The sequence below is a fragment of the Cariama cristata genome, unplaced genomic scaffold (genome assembly GCF_000690535.1).
Source record: "Cariama cristata isolate BGI_N322 unplaced genomic scaffold, ASM69053v1 scaffold20053, whole genome shotgun sequence".
Lineage (NCBI taxonomy): Eukaryota > Metazoa > Chordata > Aves > Cariamiformes > Cariamidae > Cariama > Cariama cristata.
In genome coordinates this window covers 49,174-61,034 of record NW_009609197.1, presented here as the reverse complement: position 1 = coordinate 61,034, position 11,861 = coordinate 49,174, and the positions used below count along the sequence as shown (strand labels likewise).

The window sequence follows — 11,861 nt, the reverse complement described above, 5'->3', positions numbered from 1 at the left end:
GGCCGTGGGTGCGTGACTGTGAAAACGCAAACGGCATCTCCCACCTTCTCCTTTTCCTTTTCCAAGCAAGTTCCTGCTGCTCTCCACTACCTTTCTGAACGCAGTCGTGCTGTCTCGGAGGGGCTAGCTCGGGCCGCGGCCTCGGCAACCTAGTCCTGAGCAAAATGCCGGGGCCTGCATCAAACTCGGTCTCCGTATTTCTATTAAAAACTGTTATCATGTAATTTCAAGTCGCAGCGCTGTCTCGTCAACGCCTGCGTGTCCAAGCGAGGCCTCAGGAAGGTACCTGCGACGTCCCTAAAACTCTCGGAGAACGTCTCTGCTGCCTGCCAGGGGAATGAACTTTGTGCTGCCTCCTGGTCGCGGTCCCGGACTTTGCTATCTCAAAAAAAACCCACCCCCGTGATTTCTTGTAAATTAACCTACTAATTCCATCTCGTGCCAGATAAAACGGTACATTTCAAGACAGCCGTTAGCTTTGGTGATTTTTTTGTGTATGCTTGGAAAAAGAAGGGTGTAAGAAATGCATGCCTGTAACTGCGGTTAGAGCAACAACGAATCCGCTATTTGTATTCTTGCAAGTCCAAAGTTGTGTTTGAAGCATAAAGAGCCTAAATCAGCTCCGTTTGGGACCTGTAAAACCCATCCCTTGGACTGCATGCATCCAACTGAACGCGAGCTGCGGCAGTGATGCTGTTAGGTTGATTTACGCTGTTTGAGCTTTTTTTTTTTGTGTCCCTTATTATTGGTGCAAATGATGCTCCTTGGCCATCCTGCATCTTAACGCCTGGCTCAGGCCGCATTAATTGCGTTAATTCCGGCTCTGCTCGGGCTCGCAGCCCCATCTGGTGGCCCTGGGGCTCCTGCCGGGCTCTGTAGCGGAGCTGCCAGCATCACCTGGCGAAGGCCACAGGTTCTCTGATCTGCTGAGCTGGCGGTGGGGCCTCGCACCCCTCCCGTGTCTGAGGGATGCTCTGGAGCGAAATGGCTCAGCCCTTTGGGGGAAGTCCTCACAAAGCTGTGCTAGCTGCTGGTGTAAAGCCTAAAACAATCGGAGTTTTGCTGCGCTGGGGAGAAAGGTTCTTCCCCTTAAAGCTTTTTATTTGAGTTTGAGACCCGTCTGTTAGAATATAGGGGCTAAGTTATCGCTCGTGCCCTTGGTCTGCTCTTGGGAAAAATACCCAACCTCTTCCCAACGCCCCGTAGAGCTTCCCTGCGGGTCTGGCTCTGGCCTCGTGCGCGGTTCAGGCACCGATTGAGATGTTGAAGCAAAGCATCATCCGTTACGTCGGTGCTGCCTGTGGCTTCAGAAGGACTCCTTTTGCTTCAAATTAGACCTATTTCAGCAGAGGTGCTTTGCAGAACCTAGTGCTTAGACCAGTAACTTGTAACTTCTCGTGATTGTGTCTGTATTGCCAGGGTTGTTTTCTTTTCACTGTCAGCTAAAACGCTCTTTGGTGCTTGTGGAGCTCCACGGTGCGTGCTAGCTTTAAATCCGTTCCTGCTTTCTTAGGAATGGTAAAATACAAGCTAGGTAGAATACAATCTCCCGTTTTGCTTCTGTCTTTTGAAATAGCTATTCCCCGATATCCCTTTTAGCCTTACAGTTGTGCATTTATCATATGATGTGAGTAATCCTTTATTTACATGCCAGAGTGGAATATTTGAAAATTGATTCAGGAGTGACAGCATCTGGAGAATTCAGATGCAGAAGGGATGGGTGCAGGTATGCTGGCGTCCGTATTCATTCCTGTGAAAGAGCCTGTTGCTTTTTGCTAGTTTGGTACAAAAGTATTTAGCTGAACTTAACTGACCAAACAGAAATGGTGTTTCTTGGCTTTTTTAAGTTAAGCTGCTCTGTGAAATTATAAACAGTAAGAAACTGTACAGTGAATTTTCCACCTCCTTACCTTTCTGCAATACGTAACCACAATTTCATCGTGCGGTTTTTTTATTGTCGTACAAAAGAGAACCTCAGTCTCACTTGTGTCATGTTTTATTTTTTTTTCCTCAATAGTCTTCGCAGTCTCACTGGCTGACGACAGAGGAGAGGAGCCAAGTTTTACTTGATCTCAAAGCTTCGGGCTGGTCTGAGTTAGGCGAAAGAGATGCCATCTACAAAGAGTTCAATTTCAAAAATTTTAATCAGGTAATTATTGTTGTGTACCTCTTTTAATATGAAGGAAATGTAATTGCTTTAATTTCCATACCATCCTGATGGGAAAATATTTATATGCAGAAATTTGGGAATATCCTTGTGGGGCCAAACCCTGTTGGGTTTGCCTCAACAGATTGCTCTCTGTTTCTGATTTCATTAGGTGGAGTACATTAATTCTGTTTTGTAGTTGTTAAGTAGATTTGTTCTAATATTTCTTAATATAAATTTCTTAATTATAATATTATGGTCAAGATCAGGCTTGGTACTATGGGATTAGACATAATATTTGATCCTGATTTTTTTCATTACTAGCACTCATAAATGAATGCTGGAAATATGTAGTTGATAGACAGTGGGGTTCATTTTTTGTCAGGGAAAAACTTCAGACAGATTGGTAAATATAACAACAGAAACTTCTGGCGTATAAGGTGGGGAAGATACGATACGTTTCAGCTTCTAAGCAGGCAGACAGAGCTCTAATATATTCTTGGATGAATCGTAGTAGCTGATGTCGCAGTGTCTTCGGCACAGCAGACTGCTGGTTAGACCTCGTTGGGTTGTTATTTGGGGTCAGGATCCTGAGCCACGTCTCAGACTCACAAGAACACATCTTAGACATCAGTTACAAACTCGCTTTAGAAATACTTAGAAATTTATCTCGAGATCTGCAGTCAGCCACATTCCCCTAAAAAAATTGCCTTCTGAGGAACCATGACATTCCTTAGAAAAAAGTCACATTCCAAGAGCGTGCATTTCCCTTCTGTTTTATTTCTGAAGGAGAGGGAAACGCTTTCTCGGGTGGGAGAGGAAGCCCAGGGTTTTGTTCGGGCGCTGGCTGCCGCTGAGCTGGTTCTTTCCCTCGCTACGGGAGGGAGGCAGCGAGCTCCAGGGCTGGGGAGGCCGTGGGAAGGTTGGTGTGCGTAGGGACCGGGAGCTGGGCTCTGAGCTCTTTTATTTACGTGGCTATGCCTAAACCCAGACCAGGATTTTTTTAGGAAATCACAGTGAGCCAGATAAACAACAATTTGTATGGCTGGCTCTTTTTTTTGCTGTTTCAGACAGTAGTTGTCATGGTAAGGAAAGGCCAGGCAGTAGAGAGAAGGTGGGTAAGGTGCTCCCGGCCCCTTTGAGCTGGGCGAAAGCAAAAGAGAAAAGAAACTGCAGAAAAATCCAGCTCACGAGCAGGACGGTGCTGGTCCAGGGAGCATGTCCGGACCTCTGAGAACATTTTTCCTGAATCGCACTTCAAAACCGAACTGTATCAGATAATTCAGAAGGCACCAAAGGAGGGAAGCCCATGGGAGGGAGCTCACATGAAACCTTGGTGAGATGCGCAGGTGGCTTGGAGCTGGAGCCACCAGGAGAGACCGGCACGTTTGGCACCGATGAGACAGAAGTAACCCTTGGAAGAATTGAGATTTTCAACCTTTGTTCTTCCAATATTCATGAAACAGCATCTCTGCTAGGGCTTGGTCAAAGTCTTTGTTGGTTCAGCACAACTAGAAATGACTTTTTTTTTTTTTCACCAAAGTTAATTAAAAAGTGGTTTTGCACACTGTAAATAAATAAGTCAGTTTGATCAGATGGACTTAGGCGTGTGCCAACAGACAGGTCAAGAGGCAAATCAGTGTACTGCACCAGCAGATATCTAGAAAACCCATTGCTTTGGCAAAAATTTACAAAGCTATGGTTTTTTGACTGTGTGGATTTACCTTACAACATAGGTAGGTAGCCATATGTCTTCCTAATTTGAAGATTGATGAAGTGCATACCGGTATAGGAAGTTGAGTGTATTTAAATATACTCATTAGTAAATGATGAAGTATACATTTATACTTCTAGTACATGTCATCTTAGAAAGGGTACTCAAAAAAATTGCCACTTGAATTGTTGCGGGGATATCAGTGCAGTCTCTTTCCTTCTTGGTTGCCCTTCATGGATATCAGGAAAGGCAGAAACGAGAGCAGAGGCTGGGAATTGGCTTCAGAATTGGACTTTCTGTGCCCAACTGGGAGCCCAGGCTGGGCGAGTGGGTCCTGTGTGCAGCTCTGCTTGGGTCAAGGTTGTATGGGAATGTCTGGAGGCAGAATTTCACCTGCTGGTTTTTACGAACTAGCTGCAGTGTCCCCGTTTGCAGTTGGAGAGAGCAGAAGCCGTTCCTGTTACCGCAGCCCAGGAAAGGGCTCAACGTGCAGATCCCGAGCTGGTATTAGAGAGCGAGTATTTGCCTTTCGATAAGTCGAAGCTGAAAGTAAATTAAAATTATGCACGTATGCTTAGTGATGATTACGTTTATAATGACTGTTAGTAAATATTGTGTTTATTACGACCTAGGGAGCAAATGACAAAAGCGGAGCTATACCGGTGTTGTACTTCGGGAGAATTTAGTCCTGCAATGAAAAAAATTGAACTTGTAGGTACAACTTCTTTCATTTCACCTAATAAATATTCTGTTTACAGTATTTAATGTGCAAGTATTTAGTAGAAGTCAAAGGACTGAGAAATATCATTTCCTCGGTGATCTTCCTGCTGCCCTTTTACAGATGGTGTAAAATCAGGTGTGTAAAAAGAAAAAAAAAAAGTAGTTGAGCTGACATGAAAGGTATTTCAGATTTATGTTTTGCAGATGATATTGGTATGATTAATGTATTCATTGCTTTCTTTTATTGCTTCTTGCAGATAATGTTCATGATGCATGGAAAATTCTGTGGCTTTCAAATCTATGCCAGGTTTACAAAGTCTGTGTATGTCAACAGATGTTAAGAATATAAACACAACTTTTATTATAAAGTCCTGCAAATGTGTAGACATGAGCTTGGTTTATGTATATTATTTTCAGCATGAGAATGAAATGAAACTTCTGTGAAACAAGAGTTATTTAGATTCCTGAAGCTTTCAGGCTGAGATTAGCTCGGTTAAAAGCGATCAGCAATGGGCTGCCCTTGTAAGGCTGACAAGCTAATGACACTTCTGGCTTATGGAATTAGTTTGTAACCCAGAACTTGAAAACACTGGTGCTGTTCGTTAGTCTGAAGATACATTTTCATGAAAATAGGCTGTGGAGGTACAGTTCTCTGAAAGAAGCTGGAAACCAGCCTGGGGTCCCAGCGGGAAGCCCTTTGTTAGGTATGTTGCTGTGGGTGCCCACCACGCGCCAGTCCTGGTGGACTGGACTGGGCCGTGTTGGTGCTGGGTTGCTGCTCCGTCTTCCCGTTGCTTTTAGCGTGAGACAGGCTCTTGGTGGAGGGGTGTTATGAATCTTGTATAAAATATAAAATACACTGGTGGTGGGCGAAAAAATGCAAACACAACTCAAGCGTAGAGGAGAGCGCCTTGTCTAGAAGAGATGTGCCGATTACACCAGTGCATCTGTTCCTCCTTTTGCCTTGCAATGACCACGTGTTGTCACCACTGTTGAACAGCAGGTAGGCAGCGATGAGTTCAAATGGGAGTCTTTTACCTCCAGGACCCTTGCTCAGGTGCGCAGGCTCCAGAGCCCCTTGGTTGAGGTGCTTTCCCTGAGGAGCATGTGCTGGGCAGAAACCTCTGGCCGTGAGCAAGGTCTTGGAGAGCAGGTGGGCTCAGACCACTCCGTGGAAAGTCTTGAGCCTGGCCACACATCTGGGTGCCGGTGAGCCTCCGTAAACCTCGCAGCCACGTCAGGGAGCTTATTCAGGGCCTCTTCCCCTGTCTGCAGGGAAGAGAAAAGTGGCTAGCAAGGCTTTTGGGGCACTGTGTAGCATCAAGAATGCACGCTCATGTCCGTTCGTGTCTTTGTGCTGCTGAAACGAAATATTTCCCTTCCAGCGTTGGAGCGAACCCTCTGCTTCCAGTCTGCCCAAGTGAAATTTGGAATCGGGATAGAAAGTTAATTTATGTCTCCAGACCATGCCGGTAACTTCTCCCAATTGTTGTTCTGCAGACTTGGAAAAGAAGCTGCAGGAACGTTGGGACTAATGTTAAAAGTTGGCCATCGAGGGAGGGAAGGGTAGCTGAGGACTTCAATGTCCTGGGCTGTATCTTAGGAATTTCCTGGGATTTTCTTGGCATTTTGGGTCAGTACAGCTCAGGAGGAGTGATCCTGCAAAGGGGACAGACCTGGCTTAAAAATCTGAATTTCCCTCAGATTCGTCTTGAGCCCGGTCGTGGGCTGGGTGGGCAGCGGGCAGCTACGAGGGGCTCCAAGTGAGGGTGCTGAGCGCTCCGTTTGGGTCCCTGACCCAGCTGCTCATTTTCGCTAAATTTGCAGGAACATCTTAACTCTGAGACTTCCATGTCTCTTGTCAAAGTTGGTTGGATTTGACCGGAGGGTTTAAGGGGCAACTGCCTGTGTGATTGCATTTCCTTAGGTAATCACGCAAAGGCAGAAAACGCACTTAGGAAATTACAAAGGTAGGCAAGTTTGCTGATGGTCAGGTTCAGCATTTACAGCTGCTTTCTTTTATAGGGTAAGTTTTTAATTAAGGTTGGGTTTTTTTAAAAAAAAATTCATGTAGGAAGTTTCCATAAGACCGCTAACGTCATTTTATAAAATGACAGGAAATCAAGTGCTCTAAGAGTTTTCAGAGCTATTTTAAATACATTTTGTGTTTTGGGGCTGCAGGACACGGGCGAAAGATGAGCCTGAGTGGAGGGGACGGTAAGGAAACGCTTTGGAGGATGATGTGCAGCGAGAGTAGAAGCACATGTGTTTCGTTGCAATTGGAGTCTGGGCTTTTGAGGACTTCTTTAAAGATGTGCAGAAAATCTAGAACTATTAAATAAATTATCATTCTCACTTTGCATTTCCTTTCCAAATTTCCTAGCTTGCTTGCTTGAAATCCAGGGGAAAAAAAAAAAAGCAGACAGAGCATGTTACAGTAGATGCCTCTTTTTTTTTTTCCTCTCATTGAAATGCCAGTTATTTTCCTTTAGCTGTAGGGAGACATGCTCAGATTTACCCCTGTAAATTGATCATCCTTGTTGTATTATCACAATTACACATCCGAACAAATTTGGTAGGACATGCAATGAATACTCTTTATTTGTTTTGATGGTGGTACTTGGTGCCAGTCCCTGTAATGGAATCTGTGTCAATACTTCCCGTTTCTACTCCCGGAACGTTGCTTTGTCTTCAGCGTTGATCAAAGACTGGAAAATTTGTTTTTATATATGTAGGCAGTGTATTTCATTGCCGCTTTATGTACTTAAATCTTTTGGCTGTTTGGCTGAAATACGTCCACGCCTTTTACGTATTGAAAACATAATATCCTTTAACCTACAATCTGCAGAGTTAAAATGAATTTTATGTTAAATATTGGGTTGTGGACCACATCTCCAGCTTTTTATATGCCACAGCGGTCTTGTGGTTTTTTTCTTCTCCATTGTCTGATAGTGAGGTCATTTTCAGTCCTCTGAGAAATTTTTATTCCCAGCCAGATGCGGGCCATATATTAAAAGTAGCACCTGTGGCTAATATCACAGCAGCTTACCATAAATTTACATGGTAACTAGGATTATATCTGTCAAGACTGTTAAAAAATGTCTAGATTTAATTTGATTTCCAGTATTGAAGGAGCTCTCCAACATTTTGCTTCATAACTATATTTTAAAAGTTAAAATCACTCCATTGTTAAGTTTTATAGCACTCCCAGTGCCCATTAAGTTGATTTGTTAAATGGGGGTCAGAATAAAGCAAGTTGGCTACAGGAGGATCGGAAACCAACCCATTTGTGACAAATTTAGTCCTCGCGTGTGAATCTTCTCAGAGCCGGGGGACTGATTGGATTCAGGTGCAGCTTATGTCGGTTGTGTTTAACCTCAAAGCCTGAGCAGGCTCAGCCCCTGACTGTCACTTGCGCTAATCAAAAGACGAACCTGTGTTTGTTCCTTTGGGGGAGGAATTGCTATTTTTAATGTCGCGTCGGTCCGCTTGCTCCCTCTGCTAGAGGTTTGCGTTAGATTGCCTGTTGAATGAAAATAAATTTTTTTTTTTTTTCTATCCGCCTAGGTAGGTGCTGGTTTTCATATAGTCTTTCCTAAACTGCTTCGTTTTCCATTATCCTTTGAGTCCTCTCCCATATGCTATGATTTGTGCACCTGCAAAGTTATGAAAGTATTTCTGTTGGTAGTTACGTTGTTCACTAACTTCCCTGCGTTTATGAATACAATAACCGATTTACAATAAATCAGAATTATTTATGAGTGGATTTACAGAGTTGAGAAAATCTTTGTATCTGAAAATAATGAATTTCTGACGTATCTGCCTGTTGACATTTTCCTTTATTACAAACTGATAGTGAAGTTTTCGGGACTGGCAGAGGTTAACCTGCGGGCTGAAACGGAGTGAATGGCCTGGCTCAGGTGCCTTGGAGCGGAGCATGGTAATTAATACATGATTTCTGGATGGTCACACCTTCCTCGAGCTTATTCTTGTGATTGACTGAGTTAATAACACTCTCGCCTCGGAGTCGGCGGGTCGGCGGGTCGGGGTGCGGCTACGGGACCTGGACGTGGTCCGCTGCCGGCGGAAGGCAGGGAGCGGGGGGTCTGGGTGGAACGAAAGGAGAAGTTCTGGGGAGAGGGCTGGTTTGGAGGCTTATGAGTCTTCTTCCCTGGCCTTGGAGGAGGAGGAGATGACACTGGTGCCCTGGTCAGCATGTCCCGTGTCCAGTGATGCTTCCAGGTAACTGGCAGCCAGCAGTGGGAAATTCTGCAAAGTTGCGAAGCCCATAGCGGTGGAAATACATAATTGGGTTTCGTCTGGGCAGAAATTAAATCCTTGGTGCTGGGAGTTGGGAAATAATGGATTTATTTTCTTCTCATGACCAGCATGGCTGGCGGGGTACAAAACCATATGTACAGTCAGCCTGTGCTCCAGAATATTTTCAGACCAGTGTTTTGCACTTGGCAACATTTTTCTGTTTTAAATAGAGTTGCCTTAGTGCATTAGCAGCCTCTTACGTCTTTTGAAGTCTTTCACAATTAGCCTTTCCTTTTATGTCTGGGAAGTGTCGTTTTGTCCTTCGGTGCCTTCACAATTGTAATGCATATGGGAAATTCGTGGCTGATAAAAGCAGTGGTCGCTCCTCTTCCTATGGCGGGGTATCTTGGCGTCTGTGGGTACAGATCCCACCACCCTCGTGTCCCGTCTGCCTGTGACAAGTACCGTTACAGTTCCGCTGTCACCATTCTAATATCGTCACGGCACTACCACTGGTATCAGGCCGCCAGGAGTATTTAAAATGTCACAGCTTTAATAGTATTTAAATAAAATTAATCATGTTTAAATTGAAGACTCAGAGTGGACATGTGTCCATCTCCATTGTGCAAGGTGTCCCATCCCAGGTGTCGTAGAAGCTGCATCAGTTTAATTTTTCTTGTGACTTAACTTTAATTAGGGGTGCTTGAAGGTTTCTTGAAGAGCTCAGTCATTATTTCTCCCTAGAATAAACCATTATTTTATTGTTTATAATTATTGGGGGCAGGGGTGCTTCTGATTGCTGAGTTTTCCCCACCAAGTAGACCTGTTGTATCTCCATTTGAGCAGGCCACTGCTTAAATCTGCCCAGCTGACCTTCGAGCTGCTCTCCAGTTGGCTCTAATACAAGTGCTTTCCTTAAAAGATGGATTTATTATCACTCAAGTAAAAATTATTACAGCGTTTGCCTTAACGCTTGTGGCATGCATTGATCTGAAAGCGCGAAAGAAATTATTTGTCAAAATGCCTTTTGGATTTCACAAGCTGTCTTGTAGATTTGGAGTAGAAGAAATGTTTCTCCGTTTTTTCAGCTGCACAAATTGATTGTTCATTCTGTTTGAATTAAACAGAACAAACGTCGTATCAGCCATGCGGGCAGGGCTGCCGTACGTTCATACCGCAAGAGAGCAAATGTGTGCAAGTCAACTTGATTTTCACTACCATTTGGGCTCTTGCCTTGTTACACCACCTTTGGAAAATTAACGGAAAATTCAATGGTTCTGAATTCAGTTGGACACCTTCGCTTGGGAAAATGCGAGACTGACGCTGCCTTTTCTGAAGTAGGTGGTCACTCAGGATAATTTTTTTACCTTTTCAGTTAAGGAAGCCTGGCGTCTTGCAACTCTTTATGCATGAAAATTTATTTTCATGGGGGTGCTGGAAAGATGCTGATTAAATGGAAACAGCACATCTCCCTATCTTGGTTGTTTAACCTTTTGCATCCCATTGCTTTTGGAATAGTGCCTGACCATGTTTTCAAACCATAAATTGCCTTTTACACCAGCAGCTCTCACTTTCTGGTACTCCCATGAAGGAGAGACACGCTTTGGGATATTATTCTCTGCAGTTGTAATTAAAAATGGACTCTGGCTGGCAGAATAAACTAAAATAAAACTACAACACCCCTATTTAAAAATTAACCATTACTCACCAAAAGCACATCAAACCCACTTAGCGGACATCCGTTAATCCCGTGGTGAGCCGTTTCAGGCTTTAATGCACACTGTTTTACACGTTAAGGGTTTTGAAGTCGCGGGCCAGCGCTGACCTTTCGCATCTGCTCCTCTCGCAGTAGGAATCTCCGCTCGCCGCTCCCCGTCAGGGCGGATTAACGTGACGAAGTGCAGTGCTTCTGCTGGCTGCAATTTCGGGTTTTGATCAGAATTATTTCTTTCACAAACAATCACATTTGGCTAAAACGTTACATCTGCTCCGAAAAGCCACTGGCAGGGCCGCAGTTTATCAGGGTGAGGCGAGAGTCATTTTTTTATTCCTCTTTTATAAACCTGCGAACTCGCTTCATGTAGACTTTTGGGGGGAGACCTTCGCTTCTTCCTCTTCCCCTTGCCCTTTTCTTCCTTTAATTTTGTTGGGTTGAGATGAAAAGTTGCTTTGGGCAAACATAAAGCTGGCTGCGATGTCTTGGAGGGATTTGGTGGGGAATGCGCTGGTGAGTGGGGAGCCCCGTGCTGAGTCAGCACCGCACCATTGGGTTTATTTATTGCTAAGGGTGCTTTGTAGGAAAACGTTTTTTATTCCTAGGATCAGAGGGGAAAGTCCTGATTTCATGATCTAGTGTGATTTTTTTCCTCGTGCTGTGATGAGAATAACAGTAGGCAGTTAAATACATGTCTGCGTATGACCAAGGTATCCCTGGTTGGGAGAAGCTTTATTCCGTGATACAGTGGGTGGGTGCTTGTAGCAAGCAAAAATACTGTTAGCTGTACAAGCCCGGGACGTTGCGATTATGCCTGTGTTTTGTAATGCCCAATCTAATAAAAAACCAGAGGTGTGCAAAGCGTTTCCCTTTGTGATATGCTCATATGAATTTCTAAAAGAAATTTGACGTTCACTGGAGGACTCAGTATTTGTCTCCCCTTGGGAGCCCATCTCTCCGTTTCCAGATGTACCAATGTACAAATGGTGTGGGTTGTCCAGGGGAAGCCTTGTGTCTTAGTGAAAAACCAACCAACCAAAACCCATGGAACCTCTCAAAATGTTGCACTTGGGATGTACTCTGCCACTTCCAGGCAAGTGCTTGGAGCAGACGGAGGGGTCTGAAGACAGTTGAAAATGTTAAGTGTAAGTTGTCTGGCTAAATTGTTGGCAGTTAAGTGAACTTCATTCTTAATAACATAGCAACGTAGCTGCCTTTGTCCGTGTCTCCACGACCTGTTCCAGCCATTCTTCTGAATACCGATGGCAGGAGATGCAGCAGAGGTCTAGGTGAACTATGGATCACAT

At 44.4% G+C, this 11,861-nt stretch overlaps 1 protein-coding gene across 1 annotated transcript in view; it reads left to right on the top strand.

Annotated features, from left to right (window-relative positions):
* Positions 1 to 2,017: 2,017 nt before the first annotated feature.
* The window catches only part of PCBD2 (pterin-4 alpha-carbinolamine dehydratase/dimerization cofactor of hepatocyte nuclear factor 1 alpha (TCF1) 2), a gene marked incomplete at its 5' end in the record, with an annotated part of 20,513 nt that continues 10,669 nt past the window's right edge, over positions 2,018 to 11,861 (top strand). Inside the window, one exon of the mRNA XM_009697467.1 lies at positions 2,018 to 2,149. Coding sequence (XP_009695769.1) covers positions 2,018 to 2,149 — 132 coding nt within the window. The remainder of the gene's footprint in view (positions 2,150 to 11,861) is intronic.